The sequence below is a fragment of the Odontesthes bonariensis genome, chromosome 23, assembly GCF_027942865.1.
Source record: "Odontesthes bonariensis isolate fOdoBon6 chromosome 23, fOdoBon6.hap1, whole genome shotgun sequence".
Lineage (NCBI taxonomy): Eukaryota > Metazoa > Chordata > Actinopteri > Atheriniformes > Atherinopsidae > Odontesthes > Odontesthes bonariensis.
Window position 1 is genome coordinate 5,799,060 of NC_134528.1, and position 16,420 is coordinate 5,815,479.

The window sequence follows — 16,420 nt, forward strand, 5'->3', positions numbered from 1 at the left end:
ATACTACATATTCCATACTACATAATACATACTTCCATACTGCATACTCATCGATCAGACAGTATGCAGTGCGTTTACCCACAATGCATTTTGCTCCTGCCCGAGCCGAAATCAGCCGGCCTGAAGCTGATTTCCCTTAAGCTCTAAACTCTGTAAACTTTAGCAACATTTGAAACATTTTCAGGTGAGAAAGTAGTCGTTTAGATCCCCAACGTGTTGAAAATCTGACAAAATACCGGCTATTTACAATTTTGTTCCCACGAATTCGACGCTACTAAAGCTAGCCGCAGTGAGCAACGCACTTCCGGTTATTTTCACAAAATAAAATACCCGTTGCCTTTTATCATAGGGAAAGCCATTACGATACAATTGGTGCTTTTGTTTTGAAAACAGGAAGTGAACCTAACCTCGTTGTAGCTAGCTTGAAACTGCCGTTTTGACAGGAAATGACGATCGGCGACGTCACGTTACGTTGCATCTTGGGTAGTTTGAGTATGAGTAGTGACCTTACGATGCATACCCAACATTTCGGAGAATCTAGTATTCATCCGGGAGCTTCTCGCTTACTCAAACTCGCTTACTAACTCAAAAAGTTAGTATGAGTAGTAGGAGTAGTATGCGGTTTCAAACACAGCCAAAGTCCTTACTCCATCAATCCGTAAGAACTTAATTTCCTTACATCGAACACTAGGGGGCAGAATTCATAGGTCGCACAGACGAGACGAGCGTGAATACAGCTCGTAAAGTTTAAACCCTTCAGTTTTGTGGACTATTCAGCATTCATCTGGAGTTTGTTGTGTGTGCAGCACAGTTTCATGCGCATATCAGTGGTTTTGAGTGTTTACTGTCATTTTTTAACATCTGCTCATTTAAAACCTCAAAGTGGTGGAAAAACATTCCTGCCACCTGGTACTCTCCACAGTGCAAAAACAAAATTAAAAACAAAGCAAAGTCGATGAGAGCGATGCGGTGGAGTAGCGACTGGAGCTGGTTTTCTGTGGGGCGTCTCACCTTTCCACCTCCAGGCTGGTGTTTCATGTTCTCCGTGGAGCCGATCTTGGACCTGACGCTCTTCAGGTCGGGCATCGGCGCGGCGGCGGCCAAAGGAGCCGGCGAGCGGCTCTTCATCGACCCCGGAGACTTGGGAGTGGAGCGCACAACGGCGATCTTCTTCACTCTGTTGGCCTCGGCCGCAGCGAGTGCTTGGCTAGCGGGAGATTTGAGAGTCCCCGGGCTGCCCGCATCATCTTAAGCAGTCAAAAGACAAGTCGGGACGTTTAAAACATGCCACGTGATGGAGGTGAGAACAAGTCATCATAAAAAGCAAACTACGAGCTCTACTGGCTTAATCTGACCAAGTTTGATCCACTGGATCAGACTGTGGAGTTTTGGCCATGCAAGGTTCGAAGCAAACCAACGAGCTGCGTTTTTTTTTTACACTTTCCTTCTTTTACCTTTTTCATTTTTTGGAGTCGGGGGTTTCTTGGCATTAGCTGCATCACAGAAAATATGACACATCATAAGTAATCTTTATATCTTACCTCTATGGCTCAATAAATCAAACATAAAATGGAATAAAACACAACTGTCGGCTTCGGTTTTTACCTGGTTGAACAGCAGTTTTGGCAGAAGTTTTGGCTCCTCTGGGTTGAGACTTCGCAGCAGCAACACTCTGAAAACCAACAAAAAAAACCATGTTTTTAAGTTTAAAATGCTCTCATACACACATATACACTCACCGGCCACTTTATCAGGAACACCTGTTCAGTCAGCATGGCAGCAACTCAGTGCATTTAGGCATTTAGAGGTGGTCAAGACGACCTGCTGAAGTTCAACCCGAGCATCAGAACGGGGATTTAAGGGACTTTGAACGTGGTATGGTTGTTGGTGCCACACGGGCTGGTCTGAGTGTGTCAGAAACAGCTGATCTGTTGGGATTTTCACCCACAACCATCTCTGGAGTTTACAGAGAATGGTCGTAAAAAGAGAAAATATCCAGTGAAAATGCCTCGTTGCTGTGAGAGGTCAGAGGAGAATGGGCAGACTGGTTCCAGATGACAGGAAGGCAACAGGAACTCCAATAAGCGCTCGTTCCAACCAAGGAATGCAGAAAAGCATCTCTGAACGCACAACGGGAGACCACAACGGGGGCCGTTTCTCAATACCAAGTACGCTAAGTCATACTCGTGTGCTTACAAGTACGGACTTCTGAGTACACAAGTATGCTCATTGTGCATTTGGAACCGATCTTGATAACGTCAAAGACGCTACCGCTAAAAATATAAAAAACGAAAACGATTGTTTTTAATTTTTCTTTTCATCGCTGCTCGTGTGTGATTTCAACAGCAAAAAAAAAAAAAAAAAAAAATCAAAACTTCTAGAAAAGATTGAAAATGGACCGAGCTGTTGGAGTTCTTTATTTTAAAGCTGAAGAGGAAGCGGTCTGAAGTCACCACAGAAGCAGACTCCATAAAATGGGCGGAGCCAGCACACATCCGGGAATGCGGAGCATACTTGTCTGGATGCGTACTTTGAATTGGAACAGTACTCGGTCCTTCAGTGATGACGTTTCAGAAGTACACGAGTACGCAAGTACAGAACAAGTACGCATATTGAGAAACGGCCCTGGTGCCGCTCCTGTCACCAAACAACACGAAACTGAGACTACAATTAACTCAGGCTCAGCAGAACTGGGCAAAAGAAGGTTGGGAAAACGCTGCCTGGTCTGACGAGTCTGGATTTCAGTCGCAGTCTAATTAGCGGTACTGAAGAATTAAGTTTCCACTAGTTCCGGGTACCTGGTTAAATTGTTAAAGCAAGTTAACTGAAAGTTAACCCTTTTTTTTTTTCCAAAATTAGCTTTTTACACGAGATTAGCGTGCGCACGTTCTATAAATATATCAAATTTAACGCGATAACGGATCTTTCCATATGTATCCATCCCTTTATGAGCACAGTACCATCTTCTGATGGATAATGCACCAAGTCACAGCTCAAATCACCCCAAACTGGTTTCCTGAACATAACAATGAGTTCCCTGCACTCCAACGGCCTCCACAGTCAGATCTCAGTCCTACAGAGCAGCTTTGGGATGTGGTGGAACGGGAGATGCTCATCACAGATGTGCAGCCGACACATCTGCAGCAGCTGCCTGATGCTGGCATGTCAACATGGAGCAAAGTCTCTGAGGAAGGTTTCCAACACCTTGTTGAAAGTTTGCCACGAGGAGTTCAGGCCAGAGATGGGACCAAGTCACACATCTGATATTGGATATTCGACAGATATTCACAATAAGGAAATAAGGTGTCTTTTTTTTCCAAACCAATATCAAACCAACTTCATCATGGTCTTGGCGGCAGCTGCAGCAGACACATTTTCGGAAAGGTACTGGCTTGATTAAATTAATTCTGGACTCTATATGCGACCACATGAAGACCTCGGGACACTTCAGTTTGGCTTTAGGGACCCTCTACTCACTACCACGTAAGTGTTATGTTGTTTGGAGCTGTAGAAGAAGTATAAAAATAGCGTTTTGTAGCGGCGATACTCGATGCCCTCATCACTTCCAGGCTAACGACTTTTGGCTAAAAACGGTCAAATCGAAATTCTCAAAACACATCCGAATGACATGATTTTGATGTCAACTCAACGTATGTACTCCCAACATCCCGTAAATTGATCTAAAGTGCATTTTACGCCGGACTATCCCTTTAATACTCTAGTCATTTAAGTCATCGTGTCTCAAGTCAAGTGCCGAGTCTTTTGTTTTTTGTCAAGTGAAGTCATCAAAACAGCAGTGACTTGAGTCCCCATCTCTGGTTCAGGGGGTTCAACCTTTAACCAGCAGGTAGCTGATAAAGTGGCCGGTTTAGTTTTTATACAATTATCACACAAACATTGGAATGGATGAGTTTTAATGTAAAGAAAATAAGTGGGTGCATACAAACTGACAGAGGAAAGGGTTTTTTTTCTTTGACCTCTCAAACGGGACTGAACCAGCAGGGGTTTGGGAGAGGTGGCGTCAGTCCGTCCTTCCTCTGAGGCCCCTGAGCTCAGCTGGGGTGTAAAGCCTAAGCTGCAGTCAGACCTGTACTTACTGCAGGCTGCCTGGGCCTCGGGCTGCTGCTGGTTTTAACGGGGATGGAGCTGTGGCCGCTGCGGGGGGAGGCGGGCGTTTTGTTGCCCCCGGTGGCGGCAGAAGGTCTTTTAAGGGAAGAGGTTGGTGTGGTGGCAGTTTGACTCTTTGTGATGAAGAGGAAATGTGAATGAAAAACAAACATGAACATAAACCAAAAGGGATTAAATAACTGAAAGATGGTGAAATGGAAAAAAAAAAAAAGATCCCGATTCATGAATGGAACGTTTAAGGATCGTTCTGGTGCGTTCAAGTACTCGCCAAACATAACAGTCTTTTCTTCTAACTCCACCTGTTTACTTTGTCCAATGCCTTTTATAGGTTTAATCATGTATTAATTAATTTCAGGCCTGGGCGAGTTAACTCGTTATTATCGCGTTAACTCGTGAATTATTTAACGCCAATAAATATTTTATCGCGCATTAATGCAGTTTTTAAAATTTTAAAATTTTATTTAATTTCTAAAAAAAAATTGGGCTTTTGTGGGCTTTGTGCTTTTGTGCCTTTAAAGCTGCAGTCTGCAAGATTTGTTGTTGTCATACGTAAAGTCCTACTTTTTGGCATTTTAAGAGTTTACATGATCTATCAGAACGCTTGAAGTTGAAAACGGTGACCTCCGTAGTCGCAAAATGCAAGAAATGCTTATTTTTTAACCGGAAAATAAAAAGTTATTCAACTTCCTGTCCCGCCCCTTCAAAACACATGAGAACTCGTGCACGTAGACGTGCACGCCAGATGCGCTTACACGACTCCTCATTCATCAACTCACCTGTCATTTGCGATCATGGAAGACACAGTAAGTAGACAAGCCCGTAATGAAGTTCAATAGTCCAGATAAATAAGCGTGGGGACGAGCCTACCTTGTATCGCGCGTGCACAATCGATGATTGACAGGCAGCAGAGCCCAGCTCGTAACCTGATTGGTTACCTTTTACCGGTCCGGTCTGCAATTTTGTAAACAAACCTGCTGGCTTTGGAGGGACCTAGCGGGACATATAGGGGACCTAGAGAACTCATTTTTTTTTGTATTGGGGTATTTAATGTACTACTTTCAGGATCCCCGGACAGTTCCAGGCATTATGCTTGAAAAAGAGTTGCAGACTGCAGCTTTAATGGATAGGAAAGTTCAGAGAGACAGGAAGCAGGGGGCAGAGAGAGGGGGAACAACATGCAGCACAGGGCCGTCCGATGTGGGACTCGAACCGGGGCCAGCTGCAGCGAGGACTGTAGCCTCTGTACATGGGGCGCCTGCTCAACCCACTACGCCACAGACCATCCCTGTTTTATTATTTATTTTATTATTGTAAAAGTCTGTTGCTCACAGGCTTTTATTTTGTAAAAGTCTGTTGCTGTCTGCTGTGGAACCGGAAAAGAAAGTAGTTGGCGGATCCACCAAACATGGAGAAGGGTACGGAACTTTTACTCGGCCATTTTCATTTTAAAGTTCTTCCAGACGGCGGAGTCGACAGAACCAAAGTCATCTGTAAACTCTGCCAAGTTGAATTGTCTTCCATATCTTATTTGCATTTTCCCTTCATTTATTTCCCTAAACTTAGTCAATTCACAACATATTCTTTTGATGAAATCAGTGTTTCTTTTTAATTTACAGGCTAATTTTCTCTATTATTTCCCGGTGCCTTCTCCACCCGTTAAGTCCCAACTTTTCCTTTGTAATCAAATCGTCTTTCTTTCTCACCTGTGGGCTGATCATCATGGTGCACGGATTATATTTCACAAAATGGAACCTGTACTTCCCGTCAGGCAGGTCTGACACACATAGTTTGTTTATTCAAAGTGACTGTGACAGTTTGTGATCTCCTTAAAGTAGAATTGTTCTTTAGAAAGGTGTTAACACCAAGTTAAATGACTACAGATGGATTTTAAAGCATAAATATGCATTTCCTTCACATTATATAAACATTAATTAACCTTATTTATTTTTGTTGCATTTATTGGCGTATGCATTCCTTGAGTCATTGATATACTTTTGTATTATTTGACAGTGGTTTGGACAATAATACGACGGGTATCACCACTTGTACCCTGTTTTATGTTTATTTCGTGTTTCAATATGGACAGAAACGACTTTGTAAATGATTCTGAGTGGATAAAGAAAAAGAAACCGAGGGGAAAGCTCTAAACTCTGTAAACTTTAGCAACATTTGAAACATTTTCAGGTGAGAAAGTAGTCGTTTAGATCCCCAACGTGTTGAAAACCTGACAAAATACCGGCTATTTACAATTCTGTTCCCACGAATTCGGCGCTACTAAAGCTAGCCGCAGTGAGCTAACGCACTTCCGGTTATTTTCACAAAATAAAATACCCGTTGCCTTTTATCATAGGGAAAGCCATTACCATACAATTGGTGCTTTTGTTTTGAAAACAGGAAGTGAACCTACCCTCGTTGTAGCTAGCTTGAAACCTCAGTTTTGACAGGAAATGACGATCGGCGACGTCACGTTACGCTGCATCTTGGGTAGTTTGAGTATGAGCAGTAACCTCATGATGCATACCCAACATTTCAGAGAATCTAGGATGCATCCGGGAACTTCTCGCTTACTCAAACTCGCATACTAACTCAAAAAGTTAGTAGGAGTAGTAGGAGTAGTAGGAGTAGTATGCGGTTTCGAACATAGCCAAAGTCCTTACTCCATCAAGCTGTAATAACTTTTCCTGAGTGGATAAAGAAAAAGAAACCGAGGGAAAATCCCCCTTTTTAAAAAGAAACCTTTCGTTCGATGCTTAAGACTGTGCTCGGAGGCAGGAGGGTTGATGGTGGATTACGTTGCAGGATAACGTCTAAAATCTGAATATCAAATTTGGGAATACTTTGTGTGCAAATGGTGACTTGCTTTCACAGACTTTTCCGTCTTCGTACTGTTTGCAAAAGTTTGGATAAACCAGAACAACCCTTTAACGACATTCTCGTAAATAAAAAATGGCAGAAAGCTTTGGTCAAACTCGTGGTCACGTACCTTATCTCCGTTATCCGTCTTTGCTTGAGCTACAGAAAGGAAACAGAAGCAAAACTTTAGATTAGGACTCGTTTTTAAGTTTAACATCCATCACTTTGGTGCAGTAAAGTAAACGCTTTAGCCTCAGAGTGGGTGCCAAAACGCATTCTCACGGCAAAGAAAACCAAAGAAAAATCAGTGAAAGTCGTGAAGTTGGCTATGCGGCATGCGGCGTGTGTGAAACCATAAAGTGGCGTTTTTGGGCTGCATCACCAGCAGAGTGAGCAGAGATGGAGACATGAAACGAAAGCTTAAAGTGGGGGAGGGAGGACAACAAGCTTCTCCTCGAGTTAAAGTCCAGGAGAAAGAGTGCAGAAGCCGCGCTTTAAATCAAAGAAGTGGGAGGAGTTAACTGAGGAGGGCTGGTTCGGAACCGGTGAGCATGACAGCAAACAGACCTTTGGAAACGGGAACCGGCACCAGAGACCGTCTGGCTGCGGAGGTTTGGCAGGCGGCTCTCTGGACCCGACTCATCTCTGAGTCGTTAGAAATGTCAGGCTCTGAATAGCCGGGGCAACGCCACCATGACTCACTGCCGTTTTCAGCCTCTGAGTCACATGGCGGTTTGCTCAGAAGGGAAACTTTGTTGGAAATGTTCCTGCTGGCTGGGGGGAGATCTTCTGGATTTGAGTCGGCGCCAGGCCGCGGCTGAGCTTCAGGATTCAGGATTCTGTCGCTTCCAGAGTCCCCGCGGGACGCCAAAGCTGCTCCGTGTGCGGTCGGTCCGTCTTCTGTTTGCTCAGAGATGAGCGCCTCCTCCTGGTTGACCGACGAGCTTCTGTCTCCGATGGACGTCAGGTCCTCCAGAGCCGTGCTGCGGACTAAAGACGTCCCGGGCGGCGTGCCGGTTTCCGTCAGACACTCGGACGCGTCGAGGCTAATCGCCCTCTGGGAATCCACAGCTCCGGCCCACTCGGGGCTCCCCCTGCTGGTCTCCTCGTCTCGTCTCATCTCTGAGCTGCAGCTGAGGTCCTCAGAGACCCACGAAGACTCGCTCAGCCTCTTCGCACACTCCGCAGCCGCCTTGCTTCCCTGGTCCAGGTAGCAGGAAGCTCCCATCAGGCCCTTCCCAGCAGGCTTTTTGAATGTGAGCTCACTTTGGACTCCGGTATCGGGCCTCACTAATTTGTTTGGAAAGCAGATTAATGACATTCACAGCACTTGTTATCCATCTCCCCATCAGAAAGGAAAAAAAGAAAAAAAAGAAAAGGTGAGAAGTGATGTCGATGAGGAAATAAAACGATGAAAACTGAGAAAACTACAAGAAGGGACGAAGCAAGACGATGAGATGGACCTGAATGCATCACACTGCAGTGACAGATGAGAGCTGATGCATTCCACCATGAACACACCATAGAATTATACATTTATCTACACTAATAAGTGCTTAAACGCAGATATAAAATCCTAAAAATCCTGAAACTGAAGCTTTTTAATGTGAAACACTAGTCTGGAGTGTGCTGCTGATATTTTAAAGGATTTTCTTCTTAACGGTCGTTTAATAAAGCAATATCTTTTGAAAATATTGGCTTTATTATTAGTTTTTTCTTTTAAATCATTCAATTCAGTTACGGCACAAATATACAGTTCAATTATAATCCGATTTATTGTAATTCAATCATATTACAATAAAATCTCATTAAAATTAGTTAAATTAATTTGTTAATTGTATGGAAAAAGTTGCCTTGCAACAGATTGCACCAAAACGTCTCTTCAATTCAATGATGGAGAGAAAAAAACTCACTTTTAACAGGAAAAACAAACCTTTTCATTCACAAATTTATCGTAAAAATCCTTTAAATCATAAAGCTGATGATCAATAATCAGACTTTTGATTCTTTACAGTAGCATTAAATGATAAAACGAGTATCTGAATTTTAAATTCGGTCTAAGCTCAACTCTTTTTGCTCTGTAATTGTTCTCTATCGACATTAAAAGTTAAATATTTGATCCTGAACAGAGTTTGTTGGCAGATCATCGCTAACCAGATGCAACACTCTGGGTTTACAGAGCATCTAAAGCTCTAATAAAACCAGACAAAAAGCCTTTTTTTTAGGTGCGAATCCAAAACAAGAAGCGGGAACGTTCACGTTTCAGGCGGTAATGGTCAAAGAATCGGGTGGCATGCTCGGTTTTAAACCGTCGTGCATTCATGCATCAAGTCCGTACGAATCCTGCCTCATACAGCTGATAAACTGCCTTTTCACACAAGAACAAATTATTAGAATAAAAGTAGTTCTATAAATTATTCCAACCCAAACATACCAATAACGCCGCGGCTATTTAAAAAGATCTTAAAAACAGCATCAATATCACGTTGATAAATGTTTAATTCAACATAACGTTGGTGAACGTTTGCAGGACGACACCAGAAAAACTTTCTTATTAAACACGATCAGGAACCTATAAAACAACTTGTGTGTGATTGTTTGGACAGATGCTGCTGCAGCGTTGCTGTATAGCTAAAGAAAGATGATTTAAGAGCATAAACCCTGGTCCTTATCCTCTGTTAGATTAAAGGTGCAGCAACTAAAACTCTCAGATCCTATAAAAGATGTGCTGCTTGTGATATATAACATGCTCTAAAACATCTGGAACTAAAACACAAATAAAATAAGAAGGAACAACGATAAATAAGTCAAGTGATTAAATATATCTGAACCCTTTTAAATGGTTGTTTTTGATGGGTTCATTCATTAGTTTAGCGTTTTTTAAATGTTTGTCTTTTAAGTGATTAAGTTTAAATTCAGTCGCTTTAATTTGGTGAGTTTCTGATAAAAGTTGTGAGTTTATAGAACAGCCAAAAAACAGCCGTTCCCTCCTTCTGGAGACCTAAATGTGTCATAACTGTGAGGAGTGACCAACGAAACATTCGGCCTACCCGCTGAAGCTGCTCCTTCCGCTGCCGATCGGAGACGACGAGGCCGACGGGGAAAGAGAAGAAGAGCCAAATCAGTAACCAGCTTCCGTCATTCGGGATCGATTAATGCGCTCACTCACAGCAAAGCCATCAATGAGCATTAAGAATAAATAAGCATTAATAATAATCAATAAGCATTAATAATAAGCATAATAAACATCCAGCACGTCTTCAGTTAATGCAGAAAGCCAAAAGCAACTTCATACAAGGGGGAAGGTTTCATTCAAAAGCATGAGGGCAGGAATGCAAAAGCACAGCAAGACCAGATTTTTATGCCGGTCCTGCATCTGGAGCTTCAGCCTCTGGAGCTTCAGCATCTGGAGCTTCAGCATCTGGAGCTTCAGCATCTGGAGCTTCAGCCTCTGGAGCTTCAGCCTCTGGAGCTTCAGCCTCTGGAGCTTCAGCCTCTGGAGCTTCAGCATCTGGAGCTTCAGCATCTGGAGCTTCAGCCTCTGGAGCTTCAGCCTCTGGAGCTTCAGCATCTGGAGCTTCAGCATCTGGAGCTTCAGCATCTGGAGCTTCAGCTTCTGGAGCTTCAGCATCTGGAGCTTCAGCATCTGGAGCTTCAGCATCTGGAGCTTCAGCCTCTGGAGCTTCAGCCTCTGGAGCTTCAGCATCTGGAGCTTCAGCATCTGGAGCTTCAGCCTCTGGAGCTTCAGCATCTGGAGCTTCAGCCTCTGGAGCTTCAGCATCTGGAGCTTCAGCCTCTGGAGCTTCAGCCTCTGGAGCTTCAGCATCTGGAGCTTTAGCCTCTGGAGCTTCAGCATTTGGAGCTTCAGCATCTGGAGCTTCAGCCTCTGGAGCTTCAGCATCTGGAGCTTCAGCATCTGGAGCTTCAGCATCTGGAGCTTCAGCATCTGGAGGATTCACCTGCAGTTCGCCCATTGCTTTCAGTCTAAAATAACCACGATGCACGCCAACCATCTTTGATTCAAAGTTTGCTATTTTAGTCGGCTTATGATCATATTGCAGCTCTGGATGAAGCGGCCTATAAACCAGAAAAAGAACAGCCAAGGCAAAGAACTAAACCCATAAAACCAGGCTGGTTTCTGACTCTTTGTCTCGTGTGAGAATTTGGATACCACGCTAATGTTTGAACACTCAATATTAAACCAAAGCTGCAAATAAAACCAACAAAATCCAAAAAAAAACCACACCTTAATCCCCAGATCTGAACCAGCAACCTCCAAGTTATTCTGATTAATTATCATTATCAGCCTTTATTTATGCAGGTTAGTCTGTGGGGGCCACTCTAGCTTTAATTCTCAGTGGAAATGACCCAATCTGGGGGTCGGTTCTGTTGCTATGACGACCGGAGTTCAGGGCTTTGGGTTCTCAGGTTCCTTCCCGTGGATTAGGAATCTTATGATCAGCCCAATTTAGGATAAATGGGACCCAATTAGTCTCCTATTCTGTCAATAAACTTTGGCAAATCTTAAAGTTTTTTTTTTTTTTTTGTTATTTTAATGTTAAACCTCCAGTTTCACTGTAACATTTGAACTAAAATACGACCAATTACACTCAAACGGGCTTAGAATAACGGTTTCTTACCTTCTGCAGCCAGGCTAATGTTAGCTGTGTCTGCAGATGTGTCTGCAGATGTGTCTGCAGATGTTAGCGTTAGCGGCTAACATTTGAACTAAAATACAACCAATTACACTCAAACTGACTTAGAATAACGTTTGTTTACCTTCTGCAGCTAACCTAATGTTAGCTGTGTCTACAGATGTGTCTGCAGATGTGTCTGCAGATGTGTCTGCAGATGTGTCTGCAGATGTGTCTGCAGATGTTAGCGTTAGCGGCTAACATTTGAACTAAAATACAACCAATTACACTCAAACTGACTTAGAATAACGTTTGTTTACCTTCTGCAGCCAGGCTAATGTTAGCTGTGTCTGCAGATGTTTCTGCAGATGTGTTTGCAGATGTTAGCGGCTAACATTTGCTTTAAAAGTGGCATCATCCAACATTCAGCAGCGAAAGCAAAGCAGCGCGTTTCTCTAGAGGTCAAAGGGATCTGTGACAGCTGGGGAAGGAATGAAAGCACGAGCAGCTGAGAGGAGGATGGAGCTGGTGAGACTGGAGGCGTACCGAGCCGCCCCTCGGCCTCCTTTCCTGAGAGCTCCGACACGACTTCATCGCCTCCTTTCTCTGCAGACGTGTCTGCTGTGGAGCAAACGGTAAGAAACCCCGATCAGAAACGTTTGCTGCACTTCTGTCCTCTCGGAGGTGGTTTCCACCCGATGACCCCCCCACCCCCCTTCTCCCTTTGGCTCAGTATTTATGATCAAAGCGTGCCTGAGCTGGAGAAGCGTGGAGCGACTGTGGCTAATTCTAACAGGCACACTTTATTTTCCCCGTTAGCCTCTGATCTGTGGCTCGTGAAGCCATGGTTTAACATGCATTTTCATTGTCTTGACGGGAAATCAAAGCAGGAAAATCAAACTTTAAAGTCGGTTATGTAAGCTTTAGGAGGGAGAAAATGATAAAGGGAGAAAATCAGCAAAAAGCAGCGTTCCTCTGATAATATATCTGCAACAAAGACGAGGTAGCGTGGAGAAAAAAGGGAAATTAAAGGGAAACTTGCGCTCAAACTGAATCATGCCAAATAAGGGTTAAGCTGCACTTCAAACTTCATGACACAATGAATGCTGGCGGGCGTACCAGGCTGCACCTCGTCGTCACAGCGGCTCTGTGGCTCAGAGAGTTCAGACACTGATTTCACCCCATTTTCACTGAGCGCCGCTTCATCCTCTGTGAATTAAAGGGGAACCTTAGTTCAGAGCAGACAGGAGAAACAAAGTCAAAGTGCTTTTTATCCAAGTTCTCCAAGAGGAGGAAGTTCAGCCTGTTTTAATCCACATTTAAATCGTGTTCAGCTCGTTTCAGGGAATAAAAAGGACGTTAATGTGCAAAAAGGACAATATTCTGAGAGTGAATGAGATGCTTTAACAAAACTGAACCGTAGTTAAACATATTTAACATCTAAAGGCTCTGAAAATGAGTTTCTCATAAATATGAGATGACGTGTTGATCATATTTTTGTTTTATTATGGGATAAAAAAAAAGTATTTTTTATGAAAAAGTCAATTAAAAGATTAAATTAAGCCCTAAAACTGGAAAACACGACACAAAAACATTCAATTCTCTGAGAAAAACACATAAAAATGTAGTTTTCTTAAATCAGAATCTATTAATGCACCACAGGAATCATATAATCCATTTAAAAACTCATCTATTATGGATTATAAATATGAAATATTGCACTGAGGAACTTAAAACCTTATTTGTTTTCTATTATGAGATAATAATAAAAAAACAGGCCAGTTTAATAAAATAGTTTTTAAAATGTTGAATTGAGGGTGATTTTATGAGACTCAATCTTTTATTTATGCAACTTTTTGGTCAATTATGACGTAAAAGTTGATATAATGAATCAAGTTTGAAATATTGACCTGAGATTATTAAATTAAGCCCTAAAACTGGAAAACATGACACAGAAACATTCAATTCTTTAAGAAAAACACATAAAAATGTAGTTTTTAAATCAGAATCTAATAATGCACCACAGGAATCAAATATAATCCATTTAAAAACTCAATATAATGGATTATAAATGTGAAATATTGGAGGAATTTAAAGCCTTATTTGTTTTCTATTATGAGATAAAAAAAAAAACAGGCCAGTTTAATAAAATAGTTAATTAAAAGTTTAAAATGTTACATTGAGGGTGATTTTATGAGACTCAATCTTTTAATAATGCAACTTTTTTGTCAATTATGACGTAAAAGTTGATATAATGAATCAAAAGTTTGAAATATTAACTTGAGATTATGAGACAGTGAGATTTTTTCCTGCTTTTACATCATAATTATGACATTTTCTTGCTGTTCTGACGCACAGAACTTAAAAAGCAATGAACAATAAATCAGAAAAATCGTTTAAATAGACGTTTACTCCAAAGCTAAGCGCTAACTCCATGCTACATTTCCTCTGAACGGACTACAGCTACCACACACTCCTACTGGTGCTCAGTGAGGTACTTACTTTGCGTTCGGCTGCTGATTAATGTGCTGCTGCGCTCTGCAGACGGACCTGACGCTGCGGGCGGCGTCCTGTTAGTGCACGAGATGATGGGAAGTGGAAATAGGGAGAACGACTGCACCAGAGAGGGCTGTAAACTGGGAAAAGCTAGGCTACGCACTAATTGGCCATATGGATGATTGGGGTGGAAAATAAACTGATTATCAGCTACAAGATGATGAACAATCTGTCAGGACTGTGATGAGTTGTTAAGCACAAAGCAGGCATACTGCTCTTTATTGGCCGTTCTCCATCTTAATTTGAGGCCTGATTGTTTGAGAACTGAACTGGGAGCAGTAGCAGGGCTCGTTCTTGGAGGTCTGACCCAGATGTCTAGATTACAGAGTCAAGAATGTCTTGTATCCATTATGTAAAAAGAGATTAAAACAAAGCAGAGTTGAAAGCCTCGGCCGTGTGCGGCGAGCCACAGGAAACTGCACGTTTAGAGCCTTTAACATCATAACTGCGCTCATCGATCGAAGCTAACGCCAAGCAGCAGAAACCCGTGAGCCCTAAGATTAAATAACAACATTAAAACATAGTTTTAGATGATCGTTAATGGACAAGATGTATCAGAAATGATAACTTCAGTGGAAACTTTTACTATCTGCTCAAATCAAACCCACTTTTTAATGCATTTAAACACCCAAATAGTTGCTTTTTTTTTACTGATTACAGATGGGATGCAGACTCATTTTCTGCTCGTGGAAATGGTTCTGCTGTCTTTCTTCCATAAATCTTCCACATTCCACTTAAAATTCCTGTCATCTTTACAGATTTTGCTGTAATACTTTCTCATTACATTACATTACGGTCATTTTGCAGAAGCTTTTATCCAAAGCGACTTACAATAACTGTGTTCCACATCGGTATTCTCATATCATCCAGAGCTATTATCAGGTATGAACAACCTTGTTCTGCTCTGGGGTTATTTTGCTATTCTGGCACAGCTTTATTGACTTTTTGTGTTTTTTTTTTTTAACATATTCAGAACTTAAAGATGGGCAGAAACCTCTCCAACCAGACGGGCGTGCGTATACGCCAGAGATGGGACCAAGTCACACATGTGCAAGTCCCAAGTCTTAGCTTTCAAGTCTCAAGTAAGTCCCAAGTCTTAGCTTTCAAGTCTCAAGTAAGTCCCAAGTCTTAGCTTTCAAATCTCAAGTAATTTTTTCTTGGTCGAGTCACCTTATTATTGCAATTTTACCTGCAGAATCTGATCTTAATAAAGTGAAAAGACAAAGATATAAGTAACTGTCAGTAACCATCATTGGCCAATGTGTCCAACCTGTCCACCCCGTATCATATCAAGCTAACGTTAGCTAACTACCGACTAGGCTAACAGGATAATATTAGCTAATTTCACAAGCACTTACTGGTCAGAATGGATCTTCAAATGACGAACAAAGTTTGAAGTTATGCTAGATGCTTAACACTCAAGTCATTCAAGGCATCGTGTCTCAAGTCTTTTATTTTTTGTCAAGTCAAGTCACAAGTCATCAAAACAGTGACTCGAGTCCAAGTCACAATGGCCCTCATTTATCAAGCCGTCGTAGAAAGCATCGTAGATATGAGCGGAGAACTCGTCTTACGCAGAGGCTCAAGTGAGATTTACAGAACATGCGTACCACACCAATCTCATCGTAAGACCGAGCGGCTGTTGATAAATCCGGTGGCTGAAATCCATCGTAATGATCCTAACCACGCCTTCTACAAAAGGGGGCTGAGAGGCCGCACCTCTAGAATTTGCGACATGGATAGACGAAAGGCGGCAAAGAAACGCTGCCAACAGCGTTGACAGCTGGGACGGCTGTCAACGCTGTTGGCGATGTAAATCGCAGACCGGACGAGGTATGTATTTTCCCCTACTGTGATGGTCAATAAAATGTGATAAACTCCAGATTAAATTAAATCTAAAACTGAGCGATGTTTTACTTTTTCTCCAGTAAGATCAGGAAGAAGTGGTCCGATATGAAAAAGAAGGTCGCTGCTCTCCGACGCAGCATGTCACAAACGGGGGGGGGGGAATCCAGGTTTGGATTTGAGTGCCTTGGAGGAGAGGGTGGCTGGCGTGATCGGAGCTACGTCCTCATCGGGCGTGCCAGGGAAACTTGACACTGATGCGCCCATGCTACAGCTCGAGAATGGTAAGAATGACTGCACACCCAAGACGTTTAAATAAAACAGTTGCTTTAATTTTCAACACAAATGAGGTTCCTAATCAAACTAATATTTTTCATTCACAGATGAATCCGAAGTGGCATCCG

At 42.4% G+C, this 16,420-nt stretch overlaps 1 protein-coding gene across 18 annotated transcripts in view; it reads right to left on the reverse strand.

Moving 5' to 3' along the window:
• Positions 1–16,420, reverse strand: part of LOC142374593 (microtubule-associated protein tau-like) — a 50,812-nt gene that overhangs the window by 17,722 nt on the left and 16,670 nt on the right. For 6 of the 18 annotated variants that reach the window (XM_075458333.1, XM_075458339.1, XM_075458338.1 and 3 more), the window contains exons 3-10: positions 12,735–12,824; positions 12,162–12,236; positions 10,032–10,052; positions 7,112–7,140; positions 4,098–4,241; positions 1,606–1,672; positions 1,455–1,493; positions 1,012–1,247 (exon numbers count right to left, since the gene is read on the reverse strand). In XM_075458333.1, coding sequence (XP_075314448.1) covers positions 1,012–1,247; positions 1,455–1,493; positions 1,606–1,672; positions 4,098–4,241; positions 7,112–7,140; positions 10,032–10,052; positions 12,162–12,236; positions 12,735–12,824 — 701 coding nt within the window. The remainder of the gene's footprint in view (positions 1–1,011; positions 1,248–1,454; positions 1,494–1,605; positions 1,673–4,097; positions 4,242–7,111; positions 7,141–10,031; positions 10,053–12,161; positions 12,237–12,734; positions 12,825–16,420) is intronic. The other 12 variants (XM_075458337.1, XM_075458336.1, XM_075458334.1 and 9 more) reach the window with 12 other exon arrangements.